The sequence below is a fragment of the Colletotrichum phormii genome (genome assembly GCF_030913505.1).
Source record: "Colletotrichum phormii strain CBS 102054 chromosome Unknown BDP81scaffold_2, whole genome shotgun sequence".
NCBI classification, from domain to species: domain Eukaryota; kingdom Fungi; phylum Ascomycota; class Sordariomycetes; order Glomerellales; family Glomerellaceae; genus Colletotrichum; species Colletotrichum phormii.
Window position 1 is genome coordinate 2,121,683 of NW_026851444.1, and position 19,941 is coordinate 2,141,623.

Here is a 19,941-nt window from a genome sequence, read left to right on the forward strand (position 1 = left end):
AAACATGGAGCTATGCAAGCTTCCTATTGCTGATGCCAATGCGGGGGGCAGTAGGAGGGCCCCCAAAAAAGTAATTAAGCTCCCGCCCACACCAGCTGTTTCCAGGACCACCATCCGTACCTTTACCCAGCTCTCCATTCTCCAACCACATCACAAAACGGAACTTTTGACCGACGACATAATCGCATTCCAGGCCTCGACGCGGAACCTCACCGAAAGACGACAGTCGCAACCGCAACCAAGGGTGAACAAAAGGAAGCACAAGTCAGGCGCGCAGAATGGCGACCGCGATCCCCTCCATAGCATGCATAGGCATCATCGGCCGCAACGTACGTTCCTTCTCCTCCTCTCGTCCCCGTTCCCCTGGCGCAGACCACCACAAACCTTGGCCTGCGCCTTGCTACTCGAATGCCCCCTCCCACCTGAGCCTCCCCTATCCCTTCTCTCATGGACACGCAGTCCCTCTCAGTACCCTGCCAGCAGACCAAAAAGACACCCAAAGGCTAACGCAACGAAACATCCAGAACAACCCTCTCCACATCCAAATCTTCCCCTCCCACAACCCCTCAACAAACACCTTTGCGCCGATCCGCACGCCCCTCCAATTCTCCCTCCTCCTCTCCTCGACCCTAGACATCTTTGAGCTCCGTCACGGCAACAACAATTCCTTCGCAGGCGGCGGTGCTGCCGCGGCGCCAGGGTCAACAGGGACAGGTCTGTCCGGCGAAGTAGGTCTCCTCCACGCCGTCGACGAACGGCTGGCCGCGTACGGGTGGGAGACCAACACGGGCGTCAAGATCGTGGTTGTGGTTGATATGCGCGGGCGGAGGGTCGGCGGCGGTGGCGGGACGCCGGGGACGGAAAGTGCCGCCGCCGCCGCTGCTGTTGCTGCTGCCAAGGGCCACGGCGCGGTTGGGTTAAGGGAGCAGGAGTTGCGGGTCGTGTTTCGGGCTGTGCAGAGCGCGTATGTGAGGTTGTTGCAGAATCCGTTTTATGAGCCTGATGAGCATTCGCCTGTGAGCGGGCGTGGCGGGAGGGTGATTAAGAGTCGGAAGTTTGAGGGGGAGGTGAGGAGGGTTGGGGAGGGGTGGACGCCTGGTGTTACGACTCTTTGAGGTGCCGCGCTTTGGCGATTGAAGTTGCAAAATGGGATGATGGTTGATCCATAGCCTTTCTATTCTTTCTTGGGAGTTTGGGGCGTTGATCATAGAGGATAGATGCATGGGTTTCGAGGTGTGATGTGTGGCTTTTTTTTTTTTTGCCTAATTCGATGACCAGATGATACTGGTACTGTAAGATATCTTTATTTATCATGAAGACTCAAAGGTCTTGACGTCGTCTAAGCGACATATGACATATGCTAAATCCAGCACCGCCAAAATGCTATGCTATGCTCCGTGAGATGGTTCTCTCAAATGTGATGAATCTCAAAACCAAAAAGACGAGGGGGAATACAGAGGGAGGTAGGAGACCAAAGCAAGGCCATAGACATGAACCTGCTTCCATCTGCTCTCGGTACTCCATCTGCCCTCCATTCCTCATATACAGAAAAGGCAACCAAAATCCAGAACTCTAAAGATGTCCGCTATCCTAAGACGACGACTCTTCCCGCCGACGCTCAGCCTCCTCCAAAGCCCGCCACCTCTCAATAACAAGCTTATCCGTCCCAAACGGCTCGTCAACAGGCCTCGACGGACCCATGACGGCATCGCTCTGCTTCCGCGGCAGCAGCGGCTCATCACGCTTCGGTCTCGACGGCGCCGAATCCTCCCAGTGCCGCGCCGTACGCGGGACAGGCGTCCACCACTCGGCCGGACTGTCGCCTCTGGCGTGCCACGCGGCGCTGCAGAGCTCCCACAGCCGACTCGCGGCACGGCGGTACGCGAAGCGCTCGTCTTCGCCGATGAAGCCGGCCGTGTTGCTGAAATTCGGACTCGTCGTGTTGCTGCTGCTCACGTTGCCGGCGCGGCCAAAGTCCGAGTCCTGGTCCGGATCGTATTTTGATGTCGGGGCGTCGGTGTCGTAGTAGGAGATGTTGGGGCGGAAGGGGGCCGCGGAGTCTTGGTAGACTTCGGCGATGGTCTCGGAGTAGATTGCGTCCGAGGAGACGACTTCCTCTCCGGACGCTGCCGCTGCTACTGCCGCTGCTGCCTCTGCGGCGGCGGCGGCCATTTCGGCTTGCGCGGCGCGTATGTCGGGGAAGAAGAGGTCGTCGGGGCCGGTCTGGGCGCGGACGAAGAGCTTGCAGCGGGCTTCGTACAGGGCGTCGAGGAGGGTGATGAAGCGTCTGGCCTCGTTCTTGTGGAGCGTCGTCATGGTGGGGACGTTGTCGATGATGAAGGTGTGGTAGGTCGATGCCATGGTCACGTAGTCTGCCGGACCAAAGGTTGCGACGAGGGCGTCAAAGTCCCAGTAGGCTACGCCGTCTCGTTGGCGCGGGACGGGGATGGTGCGGCCGTAGACTGTGAGGGTTGCTGGGGTCCAGGGTTGGGAGAGGAGGTCTGCTAGCTCTGATGACCATTCTGAGGTCTCGGGGGTTAAGAAGTATTTTGCTGGTTTTGTTGTTTCTTTGGATGTTTCTAGGACTTGTCAGCTTCGTGTAATTGAGTCGGTGCGTGATGGCTTGCTTACCCTCTTGAGCACCTGTTGGTTCTTCCACAAGTCCCGTTCCCTCAATGGTTATGGCATCAACAACAGCTTTCACTTCTGTTTCCCGACGTCTCCAGTCAGTGGCTCCGTCCATGTGCCAGAAGTCACAGCGAGCCTTTAGCACCTCGAGAAAGGCAGCAAAGTCGTTTTGACCATGACGAGTTCCCCGTGAGCGAGCTCCGGCGAGAAATAGACTCTTTAGGAACCCATCAGAGGGAGGGACAGTGTACTCGATGCCAATGGCCTTTTGCAGCTCCTCGGGCACGCGGTTGGACGACGCGATGAGTACGCCGCCGAGATGGAAGAAGGCGATGAACAAGTGGCTGAGGATCTTGCTTGCGGCGCGGTCAGGCAGCTGGAACTCGTCGAGGAACAGAATGGGAGACTCTTCTACGAGCTTCTTGGCCAGCCATAACATGGCGTACTCCTTTTCGTTCCCGTCCAGCTCGGCATGGGACTGGCGGAACTTTTCCAGTTGTGAAAAGGTGTAGAGCATAAAGGTGTTGAAGTGCCACCGCCGCTTCCTCTCCGTTGGCAGGCCCTGTGCTAGGAGGTCGATCAACATTGACTTTCCCACGCCGACCTCGCCGGAGAGGAAGAGACCTCTAGGAGAGTTGATGGTGATGGCGCCCTCTAGGCTGGTCATGACGTGGACTAGGGCCATGGGGTTCGAGTCCTTTGGATCCGGCATGGCCTTGCGGGCGAGGTGTTTGAAGAGAGGGTTGTCCCAGATGGGGTGGCTCGGCATCGCCAGCGTCGCGGCGGCTTCTTCTGGGTCGCGGGCTTCTGGGATATCGGCTACTTGTTTCAGACGCTCGCGATAGTCGACTTCCGGGGCGTAGTCTTTGAGGCGGCCGTAGAGCTTTTGGAGGTGGATTGCTAGTCTGTGTTGATCTTGGTCGGGTGAGAGGACTTTGGTTGAGACCAGCGTCCTGTACTTGACGAGGGGATCGGTGATGGCCATGGCGGTTGAGTACCCCCGCATAGTGGAGGCCATCTTCCTTGCCTTTGGCATCCTCATCGTGTGAGAGATCATGGTTGCAGTTGTTCGTCCAGGGACATGTAGTATGAGATTACTGTCAAACTTGAGTGCCATGAGCGAGGTGATCGGGCCGGCCTTCACTTTATTTCACACACTCGTCTTGGAGATGTATATCTTGTCGATCCGTGGTGCAGCTGAGACAAGTTTATGCCCAGATTTCAGTCTCACTCCCGAGGCGGGCTCACTCGTGAACCTCACCCAAGGGCATGAACCGGACCGGTGGTAGTCGTGTGGTTCCACTTTGAGGCCAGCTACGGTATGGGACTTCAAGGGCCTGAGCCGCTACACTGAAGACTTCGTGTCTTGTCTATTCGATGATGGGTCTCTCGACGCTGAATGTCTTGGGTGAGACTTGATTTTTAGGTTGAAAGAATAGGTAAGGTACGGACAGAATAAGAGTCGAGAGTTTCGTGAACAAGAGAGGCTATTGGCTATGCAAACTCACGAGGTCTCGCGGCCAATCACTGTAGTTGAATATGTCTCGGGAGATGGCTCCGGGTCAAGAATGCTACGAGTTGCGGAACATGAGTGAAGAGAAGCGAATGGTGGGGTCGAGTTAGTTCGTCTAGCAACTTGCTGGTCGTGAGTTGGAAGTACGTCGCCTTGAAGAATAAGGCATGTGCCGAGGATATGGAAGCAAGCAAGTGCAAGTCACAGCTACCAACGACTCAGTAAAAGTAAAGTCAATTGTTAGTGGGTAATTTACTCTGTCTAAACACACCAGAATCGTTCTATCAATGTGTCCGCCGACCCTTCCCGAGGGCCAAGTGACGTTGTTGACTTAAGTTGGTTTCCCAGGCTCCACTTTCAGGGTCCTAATTTGTTCCAATGCATCGATTCAGCGGGCTTCAAATCGATCGCGGAGTCGGCCAATGGGGGGAGCCTCTCCCAGTCTGAGGTGCTGGAAGCAACGAACCTGTGGTGCCTGCCCAATTGAAGGATAAGATACGTATCTTTGTACTGGGCCTGACACGAGGCAGGCACGCAGGCACAAGGCCTCTACTTTCCTTACCTAATCCTCCAGGTCGTGTAGGTACAGAGTACCTTGAAAAGTTGAGGTACCTTAACGCAGGGTGGGACCTTAGGTACACCCGTGCTGTGGTTGCCCCTTCCGCCGCCGCAGCTGGCACGCCGGCACACCTACACACCTGCCCTGACCTGTTGCTCACCGGGGTCATGGAGCCTGACACCACTCTGCTAGTGGTCAGACAGGAGCTTCTGGCGCTGCTGGTCCGTGCTTGGCAGATGCAGCAACCTTGTGTTTTTTTTGCGAGACCCAATCGATTGATGCTTCGTCACTCTCACATATTTGCTAAATCCGCTCTGCCACTTGCGTCCACCGTTTCCGACCTCCGCTTTCCCTCACAAATTGAGAATACCTTAGGCCACAGAATCCATCCATCCTCGAAATGTTTTTCTGATTGACACCGGCCCATCCACGAACATCTTCACCATTACGGCGACCGCGACGACCATAAATCCCCATCAACCATCTCGCGCTCGGTCGCTCGACAACATCACCATGTTTTCTCCCTCCGCGAACGAGGGCGGTCCCGCCACCGCGACGCGAAGCAGAAGAAGGCAGCGACCGGCTAGTAACGAGAGCCTCGCCCAGCAACCCAAAGCGAAGCGCCAACGTCTGCCTCTTACCGAGCAGACCTTCGTCAATCCAGATGTGTCCGCGCCCACGGGCCCCGAGATGTACGAAGTCAAGTCCGACAAAGTTGCGACGCTCGACACACGCCAGGACGGCATCGAAAACCAGAACCCCATCACACCCACCCCCAGAAAAGAGCTCAGCGTGCGCGCAAAGAAGCCCAAGGGAGGCGACAGACCAACCAAGGGCGATGGAAGTGTTGTTTTGGTACGGAAATACACGGTCGCATCGATCCCCCCCTGGTTAGCTAACGAGACCCCCAACAGACGACGAACAACGCCTACACCGTGAGCAAATTGCCAGCACTGCCAGAACGTCTACGCGCAGATGCATCAGGTACGTAACGTTTGCAGCTTCGCCTTTTTCGCGTCTAACAATCAAGTGAAGCCCAGCAACAGGCCGATATTTTCTCGAACCGCTACGCCCTCAGCCTCAGCCATACTCATGCGATTGTTTGGCCGTATACGGATCCCTCCCAATCCCCCGAGACATTCACTTTCACCCTCCCGTATCCTTCAAAACACACATCGGAACCTCTGCCATTGGGATGTCTCGTCTCCCCATCGGCCTCGTCGACGGAGCCCGGCCTGGTTGTTGTTATGCCCATTAGCGGTAAGATCGCGTATTGGGAATCCATCACGAGCGCCGCGACCTTGGATTTCATGAAGAAACAGCGAAATGGCGTGGAAGGGTCGATATCAGGCATGTTTTCTGGCGAGAAAGTCATACAAATCACAAACGCCGAGTCCGCCGGGTTTGTTCTGGCCTTTAGCAGTGGCCGACTAGCCTACATGAGCGTCCGAGACAGCCACGGGAGACCGACGATTTCGGTCCAATTCCTCCGGACAAATCTGGGATCTACAGCTGGTGGAATTTTCGGCAGCATTCGTCACGTCTTGACGCAGACTGCAGGGCGCGGGGATATCGCTGCCGTACGGGCAGAGCGCACTTCTCGAGTCGGCGAACGTAACGTCGTCGCGGCCACGTTGAAGGGCAGACTTCACGCCTGGAATGTACACCGCGGTGGACACCATGACACGATTGTGGAAGCAGACATGCAGGAAGAAATTACCCAGGCGATTCGCGACGTTGATCCGTCAGCTACCGACTTCCAGCCGGAGACTTTCGAGGTTGTCGACTTTGCTTTCGTTCCCAAGGGCTTGGAAGCCAAGTATCGGGACATGAGCAGACTCAGCAACGCCATGGCTTCGGAAGACAAAAACCTGCAGCATCTCTTACTTCTCGCCAGCTTCACTAAGAAGAAGGAGTCGCATTACTCTTTGGTTGAGGTCATCCTTTCCCCAGCCTCCGCGCAAGTCGGCATGGTTCGTCCGATTTCCTCATACAAGGCGCGCTTCAATCCTGCGAACCCTGTGCAGTCCACCAGGCCTCGCTTACATCTCCCTCGACCGGCCCTTGTAGCTTTTGTCGTTTTCGACAAGGCTGTAGTTGTGGCATCTATCGGCAACCCTCCGGAATCACCAGATGCCCAGCTCCAAGAGGATAACCACATAATTCCTCCCACTTACGAAGATGTCATCACTCTTTCGGATAACAATCAGTCAGAGATCTTGGGATCTGGCTTTGAAGAGCCTCAGACGGCGAATGCTGGTCATGAAGAGTCGAGGAGCCGTCAAAAGACGAAGAACCCAGCAGTCGTTCTGATGGTCCGCGGTACCGGTATCGTGCGACTAACAACAACAGACATAGACAGATTTGGTAGTGACCAGCCGCCCAAGGTCACGCCAAAGAGCAAGCTAGAGCAAGCCGTCTTTTTTGGGAACAAGCAAGATACCCCCTTGATTTTCGACGGAAGGAAAGGCGTTCAATTTTCGGATGAGGAGGTGTCTGAAGCTGCGCTACAACTCAGCCACGAGATTATGAGCTCATCGACATCGCACATTTCATCTCTACCGGCATCTTTGGAAGACAACCTCAGCACCCGCTGTCAGACCCTCGATCGGTTGATGTCTCACCTCAAGACAACAAAGGTCAAGCTGGACCGTCGCACCCGTTGGCTTCTGCTTTCGCATGCCGAAAAGATGATGGTGGCAACGGTTTTATGGAAGCGCCATGAGGCCTTTACGAACGAGCGACCTGCCAACGACAAGAAGGACCTGATTGCCGAGATCGTCGAGTTCATTCACCAAGACGAAAAGACGAACCCGAACCGCAGCGTAGGGGAAGTCGATCGCGTCAGGCACTGGTTTGTCCATGACGTTGGTAAGCTTGAGATCTTCATCGCCTGGGCCTACGAAGTGATCAAGTACATGTACAAAGACCACATCATGGACGATGCCAAAATTACTCGACTCATGTACGAGGCTCAGCAAGTCAATCTGGTGGCCCTCATGACAGCGCTAGAGTACCGGCAAAAGAAGCTCTCTTTCTACGGCCTCGAAGACGAAGAGCTGCAATTTGGCATCTTGCGCGACAACTACGATGGTCTCGCGGAACCCTGGACCGGATGCCATTACATCTGTAACAACCTGAAGCGGTTGCTTGAGCTGAGTCACACGTGGCTTGATCAATACTACCCTCCCAAGGAGAAGACCAAGGACAAGTCAAAGCAGCCGGATCCCGCGCTCCTGGAGAAGATCAACTCAGAGATTGCGAATTTGAGCGACCTGTACCTCGTGTCGCTACTCGAGGCATCTCGATGGAACGCTGTACAACAGGACGCAAAGGCGCAGAAGTGGTCAGAGCATCTCTCCAAGCTCTACGATTCGGACCGAAACGACAAGGTTCTCTCACTTCTCCGCCTCGGCAAGTGGGATGAGAGTATCAACATTGCCGAGAAGCACCGATGCTGGAGAGCACTGGCTTTGGCTATGATTGAACAGATCAACAGCCTCAGGAGTGAGGCGACGGTGTCAAGGTCACAAGTTGATGCTCGCGAACTCACTAAGCAAGCGGAGCTGAAAGAGAAGCAAATTGGTGTGTACTTTGACAAGTATGGCGAGGCCTTTGCGTTCCCCACGTACGATATTCTGCTCGACAATGCCGGTGTTCAGGCCGTGTTGGACTTCAGTCACGACAACCATGGGTACCGGACCAACTTTCTACGCAACAAACCCGAACTCGCCAAGATTTCGTGGATCAACGACATCCAACGTGAGCGTGACATTGAGCATGCGGCGGAGACTCTTTTCGACCTTGGCATCACCCGCGAGCAGCAGGTCTGGAACAAGAAGATCGAACTTAGTCTCGGGAAGCTAGCTTTGTTAGCTGAATCTGAGAAGCCTGTCTCGTCCGATCTCTTCAGCTTCAAGAACGCCAACGTTGAGGTTGAGGGAACATCCGACGAGAAGATTGAGATTATCGACGATCAGCTTCGTATCATCAAGATTCAAGATCAGCTCTACGCCCAGATCTTCCCTTCTGTTCAGATGGCTGTAGATGAAAGCGCCGAGTTGCAACTGGCAATGGAAAACCACTGTCTTCATCTCCCAAAGAAACAAAAGGCGCTGATCCAGGTCTTCGAGAGCAGCATGAGAAGGCTCCTTAAGCACGAGGCTCTTGATGTCATGTCCCTCATTGACCTACTCACTCTTCTTCAGCTACCAGCTGAGACAGCCGCCGACATTGACGATCCTTTCTATCTAGCTCTTGAGGCCGCCTCATTGGGCCTGAAGGGCGAGGAGCTGAAGGAGGCCAAGCGTTTGATCTGGAGACGCTGCTTCATACGCGATGACTGGACCAAGCTCAACGACACCCAATTGAAGGACGATTCATTCGTTGGAGAGAAGTTGACCAGGACCACGCTCTTCAGTGCTTTCATTTCGTGCTACCAAAAACGTAGGTACCATCGACTCGCTCGCACAAAACCAGTTGCTAACTACCAAACAGAGAGAATCGATGAGCCGTTCCAGCCAACGAGACCTTCCGACGCGTTGGGAGCATTCGTGGAGGACCTTGACGGCCGCTGGGCCAGCTGGGAGAAGTCCTACAGGGACAAGCTCCTGGATGCAATGAAGTGGGAGGACTCGGTCCTGCGCAAATACATCGACAAGGCGCGTTTGGAAGAATGGACTCGCACGACGGCCGAGTCTGCCGAGTCGTTAGTTGCGGATACGGTGGACGAGGCTACTCGGGCCGCTACGGAGGACATTCCGGATCTGCAGACGAATGGTAAGGCGAATGGCCTGCACTAGGATGTGGAGGCATTTCAGCAACAGGATGGTGTGCTCTACTCGTCTGGGTCAAGCATCTCGTCAAAGAACTCCAAGTTCGGTGCTGGGTGGGGGACCTTATTCTGAGTATGGGTTACAGGGCCATCATAAGGTCATGCAACATCCCCTCGCCAATGAGGATTGTTATTTCTTTAGTTCTGGGGACTTTTGGGAAGTCGGTTTCTGGGTGTAACTTTAACGGCTCTCAACGAGGCTGAGGCATTGGTGTTTTTTTTTTGACTTTCCTTTTCATGAGCCCGAACAAATGTGCCACGGCACTCGGGCTCCTTTTTTCTTCTACATCAATAACGAATTGGGAGGGGCATGGGAGAGGCAGGAACATCCACAAAAATAAGAAGTTGGGAGATGCAGGCAGACGTGCAAAGCAAGCAATACGACGATTCAGATTACCAGATAAAATACACGATTGGGGCGGGCTTGCCACTCTATTTCGATTATTTTTTGACTTGTATGATGCTATTAGTCAATGGGCTTCCACTCCAATACTTTGGTTAAGCGATGTAACTTTAGGCAGGCTTTGAAAAGGTGTGATTCATCGTGACGCCAGTTTCGTGACGATGGTTGTAAGACGAGAGAGGTTAGCCTACTTCGGACAGAGCTTCGGAAACGGAATTTGGAGTTAATAGCAACGAGGTCGAATTGGTTTCCTCGATCGAGTGCTGTGGCCAAACTGGCTCCAACATGTTCCAAAGCTCCGTAAGTTTTTTTTCCACCTTCAGCTAGATGTCATTCAATCTATTCAGTGCTCTATACTCTGTACGAGACATCCGATTGCGTTGCCGCGATGATGTGCTATTCTTCTTCCTCTTTACTATTATCACTGAACTCTTTTTCTTCTTCTTCTTTTTCCTTTCTGCTGTTTCTTTCAAAGATAGACGTTTCAAGTATTCGCCAACGTCGTCGTCGTCAAACACAAGTCCGGTTACGTATACGTACGTGTATATAACTCTCACGACATATCGCATGGTATGTAAACTACACATTCGCCACCCGCTCAGCCGCCGGGCCGTCCCCCAACTTACACGGACAAAGGGTGCACCTAAGAGACAAAGCAACGCGAAGGCGGCGGCGACGACGACGACGACGACGACGACGACGACACGCGCGGCGCGCCCGCCTTCTTCCCGTGCTAGTTAACATGATACCGGAGTGCGCGCCGCGTTCTCGTTTTTCTTATTCCGTGTAACCGTGGAAGGAAGCACTGGCCAAGCCGGGACGAGGCACGGAGGGGTTTTTTCCAAAGTTCTTCAGGCTTGAAGCCTCGTCGATCCACGGCCTTCTGTGGAACAAAGGTCTCCAAGGAAAGGCCACGTACGGATAGGTACTCCCACTCCGTACTCCGTACAGGGATCCGGGTTTTCCAAATTTAGAGCAGCTTATCCACGGCGATCAATCCATATGTCAATCAACCACCTACAATCCTACCTATACGGTAGGATTTCTCCCCAGGAGCAGCAGTAGCAGCAAAGTTTGAAGCATTCTGCTCGCAGTCTGAATCAAGTGAATCCACCCGTGGCCGAAAAGTCGAGACACAAAACCTACCGACTTGGCTTCCGCGGCTCGCACTCGCAATTAGACTTGTGCCAAGATCTGTTTGGGAAACGAAAAGGATAGAGTCAACCCTTCGCACCCTCAACCCACCAAGATGGTAATGGGAAAAATCTTGATGCCGCCCGCTGGAGGGGTAAGTTGCCGTCCGACAACTCTGGCCAAGCCACAATTCATGCCGTCCCGTCGTCCCAAAGGACAATCATAGCGAGGCGCCCAGCAACGGAAAGAGCCCCCAACGTCATTCACATGGAGTGCGCAAGCCACAGCGTGCCGAGGAGAGCGAGCCACACATCCTGGGCATTGCTCACAGAGGCAGGCCTTTGTCTTGAGACATGACTTGCGAACTCTAAGGCGTCTCGAGAATCTGATTCGCCATGTTAGTGCTGGCTGACTAGCCGTGACTCTGGGTTCAGTGAGACTGTTAGCTTCGACCCGGTGAGTCGAAACGAAAAGATAATCACCATAGAAACGGGAACGCCGTCGGGTCCAACGTGTATTCGAACGGGTTTGTTAGTGTTAGTGAGTGCTTCTGCCCTGTGACTGTGACGAGCTAGACGAGAGCTATGGTGTGGTTTAGACGGCCTGATAGCATTTATTCATTGGACGACGGGCCCAAGATGAACGCGGGGAGGCCTGTTCGCGGTTGAGACTTGGAGGAGTGCTAGATGGGTCAGCGTTTCATTTGAACGTTGGAGGATATGTCTGATGGGTGGGAGGGCCAGCTGACGGGGATGAGCGGGAGAAAAGTGAAACCGTGAGGCGGAGGGAGCGCGGATGGTTGGCTGGTGGGTGAGCCACGCCTGTCGAATGGTGATGGGACTCGGGAGTAATAGTGTAAACATCGGATGATGGGCACGACAGGTAGCGTTGAGAGGGCGGAAGAGAAACCCCATCGTCCGGATAGAGGCAGTCCGTATCGAATGGCAAGCCTAAGCGGTATCCCAGCCGTGAGGAGGCATTTGTTGGTTGACGACGCTGTTGAGACTTCCCACATGGAACGGGGCGGGGCGGTCTTTCACCGCATCTCGGGCGGCATCGCGGCGGTGGGGGACAAAACGAGCCGGACTGTGGCGCCGCTGCAGGTCCAAGCCGGTACGGGCAAGGTTCTGCTGCAGGAAGAAAAGCCATTGGACAGCGGCGCCTTCAGCACCTGCAACGGGTGCATACGCGTGGGTTCGTGTTGGTGATCCTCCATTTTTCAACCTTCTCGAGCCTTTTTCTTCTTCTGGGTTGAACAGGCGACTAACGGCGTGCCATTGGATGTTCTGAATGGGCTAGCGGCATGGTGCTTGGGCCACAGTTTATGCTGTTCTGCCTTTGCCGAGGATGTGAATTTTCGCAGGATTGGAAGGGTAATTGTGATGGTTTGCAGGGAAATACACATTCATGCCATGTGGGACGCGCGAACATGTCGAGCGTACAATGTCAACCGCCAAGAGTAAAGTGACTGCTTTGAGAAGGGGACCGCCTTGTGTCGTCGTCAAGATGCCCCGTGGGAATAGTGACAAGTATCGACAAGTCTTGGAAATCTTTTCTCGAGGGACGCTCTCAATTGCCGACAAGCAACCGATGTTAACGTATCGAATTCTGGAATGTGGGATTCAACACGATTCAGGGTGTCGGGTGTCTTCGCCTGATGCGCTTCCGTAGACAATGGCGACACTGTGAGTTGTACGTCAACGGCTAAGGAGCCATATCCGTCGTCTCCCAGTCAGACATATCTCAGACTGGCCGTTGCCCCTTGTTTTGAGGTTTACAGGCTCCCTTGAAAGGGGTCGTCGGCCGATGGAAGGTGAAGGGCAAGGCCTGTTGCGGCTAGGATATGAAATTCGTCGTCCACGGGGACAAAGCGAGATATGCGCCGGACGCAGACTAGGCCGTCAGCGGACCTCGATCCCCGCACAGGGCACACGCCGTATGTTTTCTAGGGTCGTTTCTAGCGCGGCTTTCCGCTGCTGTTTGGGCTTGGCTTGGCTTGGGATTGCCGCAATGCTCACGGGCAAAGGGACATGCACCATCCTGGACGAGATAGGCGCGAACGTGTGTCCCCGTTTCCCCTGGCGTATCGTTGGGCGGGCTATCCGCTGGTGTCTGCCATGACCCTTGCCCGCGGTGCAGCGTCAGACTTCAGTGTCTCTCTCCTGTGGTCGTTCGCCCGTAGGATACCTATGGCACGGCACAGCACAGCACAGAGACTGATAGAGACTGGCGGGGCCCGGTAGGTAGAGAACTATCCGTACGGATACCTGGCAAACAGACGACGGGCCACGGGTGGCTGGATTTCAGATGAGGACGGATGCAGAGGGCGGGCGCCGGAGTTCCGTAATAGTTCGGATCTCCTATATTGAAGTGCAAAGAAAAGGAGGTCGTTTTTATTCGAGATTGGGACGAGACGAGACGAGAAGAGACGAATACGGCGTGAGTTCTCCATCAAGGTCATATAGATCGTAAAAAGAGGATACGGACGGCGACGTTGAGCGGAGTAAAAATAACGTCGAGCGAGGAGTTGGGTGAGAGTGAGAAGGGAAGATCGTACTGCAAATTGGAGCCAACTGAGAGAGAGGGGCGGAACGGTCAAGGTGTAGGCTGTAGCAGACGGTAGACGCCCCAAAGCAGAAGTCGACTCCGGTACATGGGAAATTGGTTGGAGATTGGGTTGACGACAGGTACCGGCCTACTAGGCCGTTCTTGCCCTTGGCCTTGGCAGAGGGAAATCCACCGCCAGTGGTCAGATTGCTCCGCCAGAGTTGTCGGTAAGGCAAGGTAGGTACCTTCCCTCCACGACAAGTATCTTTGGATGTACTCTTTTTTGTGGATTCAAAGTGTCGAAGACGGTACGTATCTTTGCGTCTAGAACCTCAATAATCAGGCACTAGTTGGTGTCTTCTCCTTTGTGAACCTTCAAGCCTGGAAGGTGACACGCCATTGCCATCGGCTGGTCTGTGCTTTATTTTTTTGCTGGTGTCGACTGTCGGTGTCCGTTCACGATGCTCAAGCCGGTCAGGTACCTTAGCTGTAGCATAAGGCCGTCAGGTCAGGGCCGGTTGCTCAATGCTTTCCCTGCCTACCTTATTAGGTGCTTATCCAACCAATCTTCAAACTTATCCAGGTACGTATCGTAGTATACCTACGTACTGCGTGCGGTAGGTACCTTATTTCTATCCGTAACCACTCACCATTCTCTACGGAACAGATACAAGACACGCCGGAGGGAGACCGGGAGGCAGCTCGGGGCGGCCGTACAGCTCTTATGCCATTTTCAATGCAAACCAATCCCGAGCTGAACAGCTTGTCCTGCGTTTGATGATGATTGTTATGTTGTCGCGAAGCCTTGGTCAGGACTAAAAGCCGGTTTGTGTTTGTGCTCCCAAGTCTTCCATTCTTCCAATCTTCTCCGAGTCGTCCCAATATTCCCAAAGTGCTCTTCCACTCACCGTGCCATTCGGCGCCGGCCCCCTCGTCCGTTGAAATTAGACATTAGATCCATTCCCTTCCCCCCCTCGACAGACAGCCGCCCACACGTTCGTCGTTCGTGGCTCTCCTCTTCTCGCTTCCCCCCCCCCCCTCGACGGTCGTTGCTCACTTTAACAATCCTGGAAACTGGGTTTGGGACCTGGACCTTGAACCCAGAACTGATCTGACCCCCCATCGCTCATTGAAAGTGAAGTGTGGGCCACGGTGAGCGTAGCAAGGCAGGGTCAGTTATTGAGAGGTTGAGGCGTCGCTTGTAATTTCACCTGGACCGTTGACGACACCGTCAATACGGAGTAGTGGCATCTCACCTTTCTGGATCTATCCCTCCCTCTCTTTTCTCTTTTTTTCTTCTTCCTCTCTTCTTCCCTTTTCCTCCCCTCCTTCCAGTCGCGCTCCTCTTCGCCTCGACAAGCCTCGATCGGAGACGATTCACCGGCACAACCCGACAACGGCGAGATACGACTCAGCCTTCGCACCGCCTCCCTGCTTTCGCCCCCGAGACAAGACATTCCAATAACAACAGACGAATTAAAGCGTCAGATTAGCCAGTCTGCCCACGACGACAAAATCAAGTCAGCAGCACCGACGAGAGAGCCTGCGGAAAGAGCAGGACAGGAATAGGTCGACCTCAGCACACACAAAAAAAAAAAAAAAAAAAAAGGCAGAAACAGAAACAATCAGACCCTAGGTGAGTAAGAAACAGGGAGGCTGTGATGAGCAAGTCCACCCGCCCGCTGCTGCACAGCACAATGCGGCATCCAACGAACGGATGGGACGCCTCAGCACAAGCAACACCCGATCGAATTGTCCCCAGCACATTGCACAATGCACCCTTGCCTGGACCATCACCGCCTGTGTCCGTACCCTCATTCTCCCGTCCCCTCTCTCTTTCTCTTTGGTTACCTTCAGCTTCGGCCTCAGGCCAAGGCTAGGCGATTCGTGTGCTGGGCGCGCGCGCGTGTGTGTGTACCTACTGTGGTGTGTGGTGAGTGTTAGGTTGGTGTGTGTGTGTGTGTGTGTGAAAGAGAGAGCCCGGCCCGGCACCGAGCCAACAATTTCGCTGGGCGCTGGCTGCACAGCAGCAACAGCAGCAACATGCCTGTACTGTGTACAGCACCACCACGACACCACAACCTCCTCTCACCTCATTATTTTTATTTTATTTTTATTTCTTTTCTGCAGAGTACCCGTGCTCCGTACTCCGTACTGCGTACCCAATTCCCCCCCCCCCTTCTTCGCTCCATCTGCACTGCACCTCCAGGCTCCCGGCACCACTCAAGTTCCTTCTCAACCAGTTACCACCTCCATCTGTACCCAGCGGCTACCTGCCAGTAACAGCCCTGGGAAGCCCAGCAGCCCAGGCCCGGTCCAGCCCATCCTTTTCCCGCCAGCTTCCTCGCACTCCCCGTGCAGTGCATGTGGTCCGGGGGGCGGATTACCCACTGTAATCACTCGTCTGCGGCTGCCATCCGTCCACCTGCCCCAAATTTCCATCCATTCTCTCCCAGTCTCCCCCATCCATCCTTTCCCTTTCCTGAAATCCTCTCCCAAGCAACCACAACCACGCAACCACCCCCTTCCCGTCCTCTCGGCCTGATTTCGCCTCCCGAAACCAGTCAGCTCAAATGGGCATCGGGATAACGAGCAGCTAGCTGACCTGCGACCCTCATCATCCTTTTAGACATATCGTCCATTTTTTTCCAACCTTCATACAACAATCCCGACCGACTCCATCAGACCGCCTCGACCGACACCCGACACCTGACACGATTGAACCGAGCATCCAGGCCCAGCCTTTGCCCCGACTCTGCGGTCCGTAAGAGGACGTAGGCCAGGCCTTCGACGCAATGGCTTCCTCATCGAGCAACGTCGTCGGCGTGCACTATCGCGTGGGAAAGAAGATTGGAGAGGGTTCTTTCGGCGTCATCTTCGAGGGCACCAACCTCCTGAATAACCAACAGGTCGCCATCAAATTCGTATGTCGCCGACTTCGCTCAATCGGGTACCGCGTCGTTCAAGGGCGTCGCGGTCACCCATCACCGCTGCAGCATCATGCTAATATTGTTTCTCATCGTAGGAGCCGCGCAAAAGCGACGCCCCTCAATTGCGAGATGAGTACCGGACGTACAAGATTCTCGTTGGATGCCGTATGTCCAATCTACAATCTCTCTCTCGAAAGCATTACTGACTGTGTTTTGAAGCCGGCATTCCCAACGTCTACTACTTTGGACAGGAGGGTCTGCACAACATCCTCGTGATCGACCTCCTCGGTCCCTCCCTCGAGGACCTGTTCGACCACTGCGGCCGAAGGTTCACCATCAAGACCGTTGTCATGGTTGCCAAGCAGATGGTGAGTGATTCGAACCTTATCGTGACATCAAGCGACTAACCCTTGCTACAGCTGTCGAGAGTGCAAACCATTCACGAGAAGAACCTCATCTACCGTGACATCAAGCCCGACAACTTCCTGATCGGAAGACCAGGCACCAAAGCGGCCAACGTGATTCACGTCGTCGATTTCGGCATGGCCAAGCAGTACCGCGACCCCAAGACGAAGCAGCACATCCCTTACAGAGAGCGAAAGTCGCTGTCCGGTACCGCCCGATACATGAGTATCAACACCCATCTCGGTCGCGAACAATCCCGCCGCGACGATCTCGAGGCTCTTGGCCACGTCTTCATGTACTTCCTTCGCGGCGGTCTTCCCTGGCAAGGTCTGAAGGCTGCAACAAACAAGCAGAAGTACGAGAAGATTGGTGAGAAGAAGCAGACCACCCCTATCAAGGATCTCTGCGAAGGATTCCCCGATGAGTTCAACAAGTACTTGACCTACGTACGGAATCTCGGTTTTGAGGACACCCCCGACTACGACTACCTCCGCGAGCTCTTCACTCAGGCCCTGAAGAACACCGGTGAGGTCGAGGACGGCGAGTACGACTGGATGAAGATTTCCAAGGACAACGGCAAGGGATGGGATGCCATGAAGGGACACAACCCCGGATACCTGCACAACCCAAATGCTCGACCCGGCCCGTCCCAGATGGAGCTTCACAGCGGCCATCGGGGCGGTGCTGCAAACCCCAACAACCCCAACAACCCCAACAACCTGACAGTCGGCCGTTTAAACGCCGCGCAACCCCCGCCTCCTTCTCCGATCAAGCAGATGGCGAAGTCGAGAGGTCAACCAAACGCCCCCGGCGCCTTGAACGCGCAACGGGGCTCCGGAGTCGGGGGTCTTCGGGACATGGCCACCCCCACCGGCTCAACTCAGGCCCAGTTTCAGAACAGCAACCGCAACCTCCCCCAGAACGTTCCTCAACAGACACCGATGAACCAGCAGCCGGCCCCTCCTAACGGCCGTCCTGCCGAGCCCCAGCCCACAGGCTTCCAAAAGTTCATGAAGGTGCTTTGCTGTGGTATGCATCCCTCTGTACCTCACCCATCGTCGGACCGTGTCACTAACACCTCTACAGGCTAGAATCTTGGCTTCTGTTTATGTTCGTGTTGCCAAAAGGACGGCTAAGACTACACCTCACCACTATATAAATGCCCACTGGACACACCCAGCCAGATGCCGGATCGATGTTTGAGAAAAATCAGGCGGCCACACCTGGTTGACGACTACTTCACCACCCACCAATTCCCTTTGTCCGTCACTCTTCATCCCTTCCGACGAAACCTTTTTCATCCTCTGAGCTACACTTTTTTCCCGCATGACGACCACGGACTAGCATCCAGCGCACACACTGGCTATTCCGGGATAATGACGAACACACTAGCCTTTCTTTCTGGTTTTCTCTTCATCTGTGCTTCGACGACGTCCTTTCTTTTGGAGGCTGTCGAGGCATCATAAAATCACTGGCATGGAAATCTCACCTCGGGAATGGGGACCTTCTTTAACTAAGAACTTTCTGTTTCTAAGGAGAGAAACAAAAAACATACAACTTGATAATGTACAGCGCAGCACGGCGCATGGCGGTTGCAGGGGTTTTTAAGCATTGGGTCAGGGTCTGCCGCACGTTTTCGTTAAAGTTGATAATAGGGCTCGCCGTGTCCGGCACAGCTTGAGGCGACTGCGCTGTTGGGGAGAGGTTGGTGACTACGAGGCGGCAGTTGAGAGAGATGTTTCGGGGAGAGTTGTGTGGAGGCTGATAGACAGAAGAGAGAGAGGGATACAATGGACAGGAAACTTTACACCACACCATTTATTGACCTGTGCTGTTCCCTGACGCGCGACATGCCATCGTTCCTTGGTTTGATGATGGAGTTGCCGAACCTGACCTTGACGACTTCACGATTGGGGCCACTTGTGATGGCTTACCCGTGTGACATGACACGATGATGATTTGGTGTAAATCACTAGGCTTCACGCTGCAGAAACGATATCAGCAGCAGACTTGTTTGCCTGGTGGATTCATTGATAGGGGACATGAACTCGTAAATCTACACTACTTGACGAACGCAAACTTGTTTGGTCGTCTTTTGTTGTGTAGGTATTGCTGTTGGTGTTGTCACCAAGCCACCATATAAGCTGGATGCGGAATCCAATGGATGGTGAACTTTGGGGGGTTATGACTACTAAGTGAACACGGGGCCGGGCGAGTGATGTGAGGGTTATAGATGTGTCTGAGAGAAGAAGGGTGACGATGTTGAGATGATGTGTTCGTCCCCTTCCAAACTGATATAGGCCACGAGCGTTGAATGCTTGACTCAGCTTTGCGGAAACACTGAGGCGGCTTTATTCACGTGTTCTGTCAGCTTGGTATGCCCGTACGTCTCTTCAGAGGGAAAGCCGTCGTTGTTGTGTACATGATAACTGGGACGGGTTAACCCCCATCCATAATCAGAGGAGGACTCGCAACTGATATCTGGTCATTATAGTACCTATAAAAGCAAGCCTCTTATGAATCGGAAAGAATTCTTCACCGCGAATGCGAAGATTGTCTGCATTGTGCTGGTGTGAGTTTAGATTAAGTGAGCAAACGGTGACCAGCCCATCACGAAGTGAAAGGATCCGAGAGCTTCTTCCAAAGAAGCTTTATCTTAGTCTGGCACTTACCCCCTGGTGGGACATTCTGGAAGGAATTTGTGTTGAGTACGTGTAAGAGATGCTGATGGGCAGTTCTTGTTTTGGATTTTATCATTTCCAAGCTAGCGATGGATGTAGAACTTCAAGTACACTTTCCGCTGTGACCTTGAGTTCCACAAAGGAGCTATCCCAGGTCTCGAAGTTTATGGGCTCCCTGCATATTAAGCAGAGATCGCCCACTAACAAACTGGCTTGGACTACGTAAATGGCTGAGTGAAATATCGGCATTGGTAGTAGCAAATTGCCGCTAGGTCTTCTATGCTATGGCAGGCAAGGTAAGGTCCGA

General features: G+C 54.0%; 4 protein-coding genes across 4 annotated transcripts; 3 read left to right on the top strand and 1 right to left on the bottom strand.

The window, feature by feature from the left end:
* Positions 1 to 101: 101 nt before the first annotated feature.
* Positions 102 to 1,236, top strand: BDP81DRAFT_87440 (Longin-like domain-containing protein). Its single transcript, XM_060596422.1, has 2 exons — positions 102 to 329; positions 525 to 1,236. The coding sequence occupies exons 1-2, from the start codon at positions 279 to 281 to the stop codon at positions 1,113 to 1,115; spliced, it is 642 nt and encodes a 213-aa protein (XP_060450749.1). The 5' UTR covers positions 102 to 278; the 3' UTR covers positions 1,116 to 1,236.
* Positions 1,237 to 1,590: 354 nt separating this feature from the next.
* On the bottom strand, positions 1,591 to 3,613 carry BDP81DRAFT_389754 (AFG1-like ATPase; the record flags this gene model as incomplete). The annotated part of the gene is made up of 2 exons (XM_060587308.1): positions 1,591 to 2,579; positions 2,632 to 3,613. The coding sequence occupies 2 exons, from the start codon at positions 3,611 to 3,613 to the stop codon at positions 1,591 to 1,593; spliced, it is 1,971 nt and encodes a 656-aa protein (XP_060450750.1).
* Positions 3,614 to 5,035: 1,422 nt separating this feature from the next.
* On the top strand, positions 5,036 to 9,637 carry BDP81DRAFT_87459 (Non-repetitive/WGA-negative nucleoporin C-terminal-domain-containing protein). The gene is made up of 4 exons (XM_060596423.1): positions 5,036 to 5,555; positions 5,615 to 5,684; positions 5,736 to 9,146; positions 9,198 to 9,637. Exons 1-4 carry the CDS (start codon positions 5,214 to 5,216, stop codon positions 9,500 to 9,502), a joined length of 4,128 nt encoding a protein of 1,375 aa, XP_060450751.1. The 5' UTR covers positions 5,036 to 5,213; the 3' UTR covers positions 9,503 to 9,637.
* A 6,651-nt stretch (positions 9,638 to 16,288) lies between these two features.
* Positions 16,289 to 18,229, top strand: BDP81DRAFT_87502 (kinase-like domain-containing protein). The gene is made up of 5 exons (XM_060596424.1): positions 16,289 to 16,542; positions 16,644 to 16,713; positions 16,768 to 16,916; positions 16,968 to 17,982; positions 18,040 to 18,229. The coding sequence occupies exons 1-5, from the start codon at positions 16,414 to 16,416 to the stop codon at positions 18,042 to 18,044; spliced, it is 1,368 nt and encodes a 455-aa protein (XP_060450752.1). The 5' UTR covers positions 16,289 to 16,413; the 3' UTR covers positions 18,045 to 18,229.
* Positions 18,230 to 19,941: the final 1,712 nt, after the last annotated feature.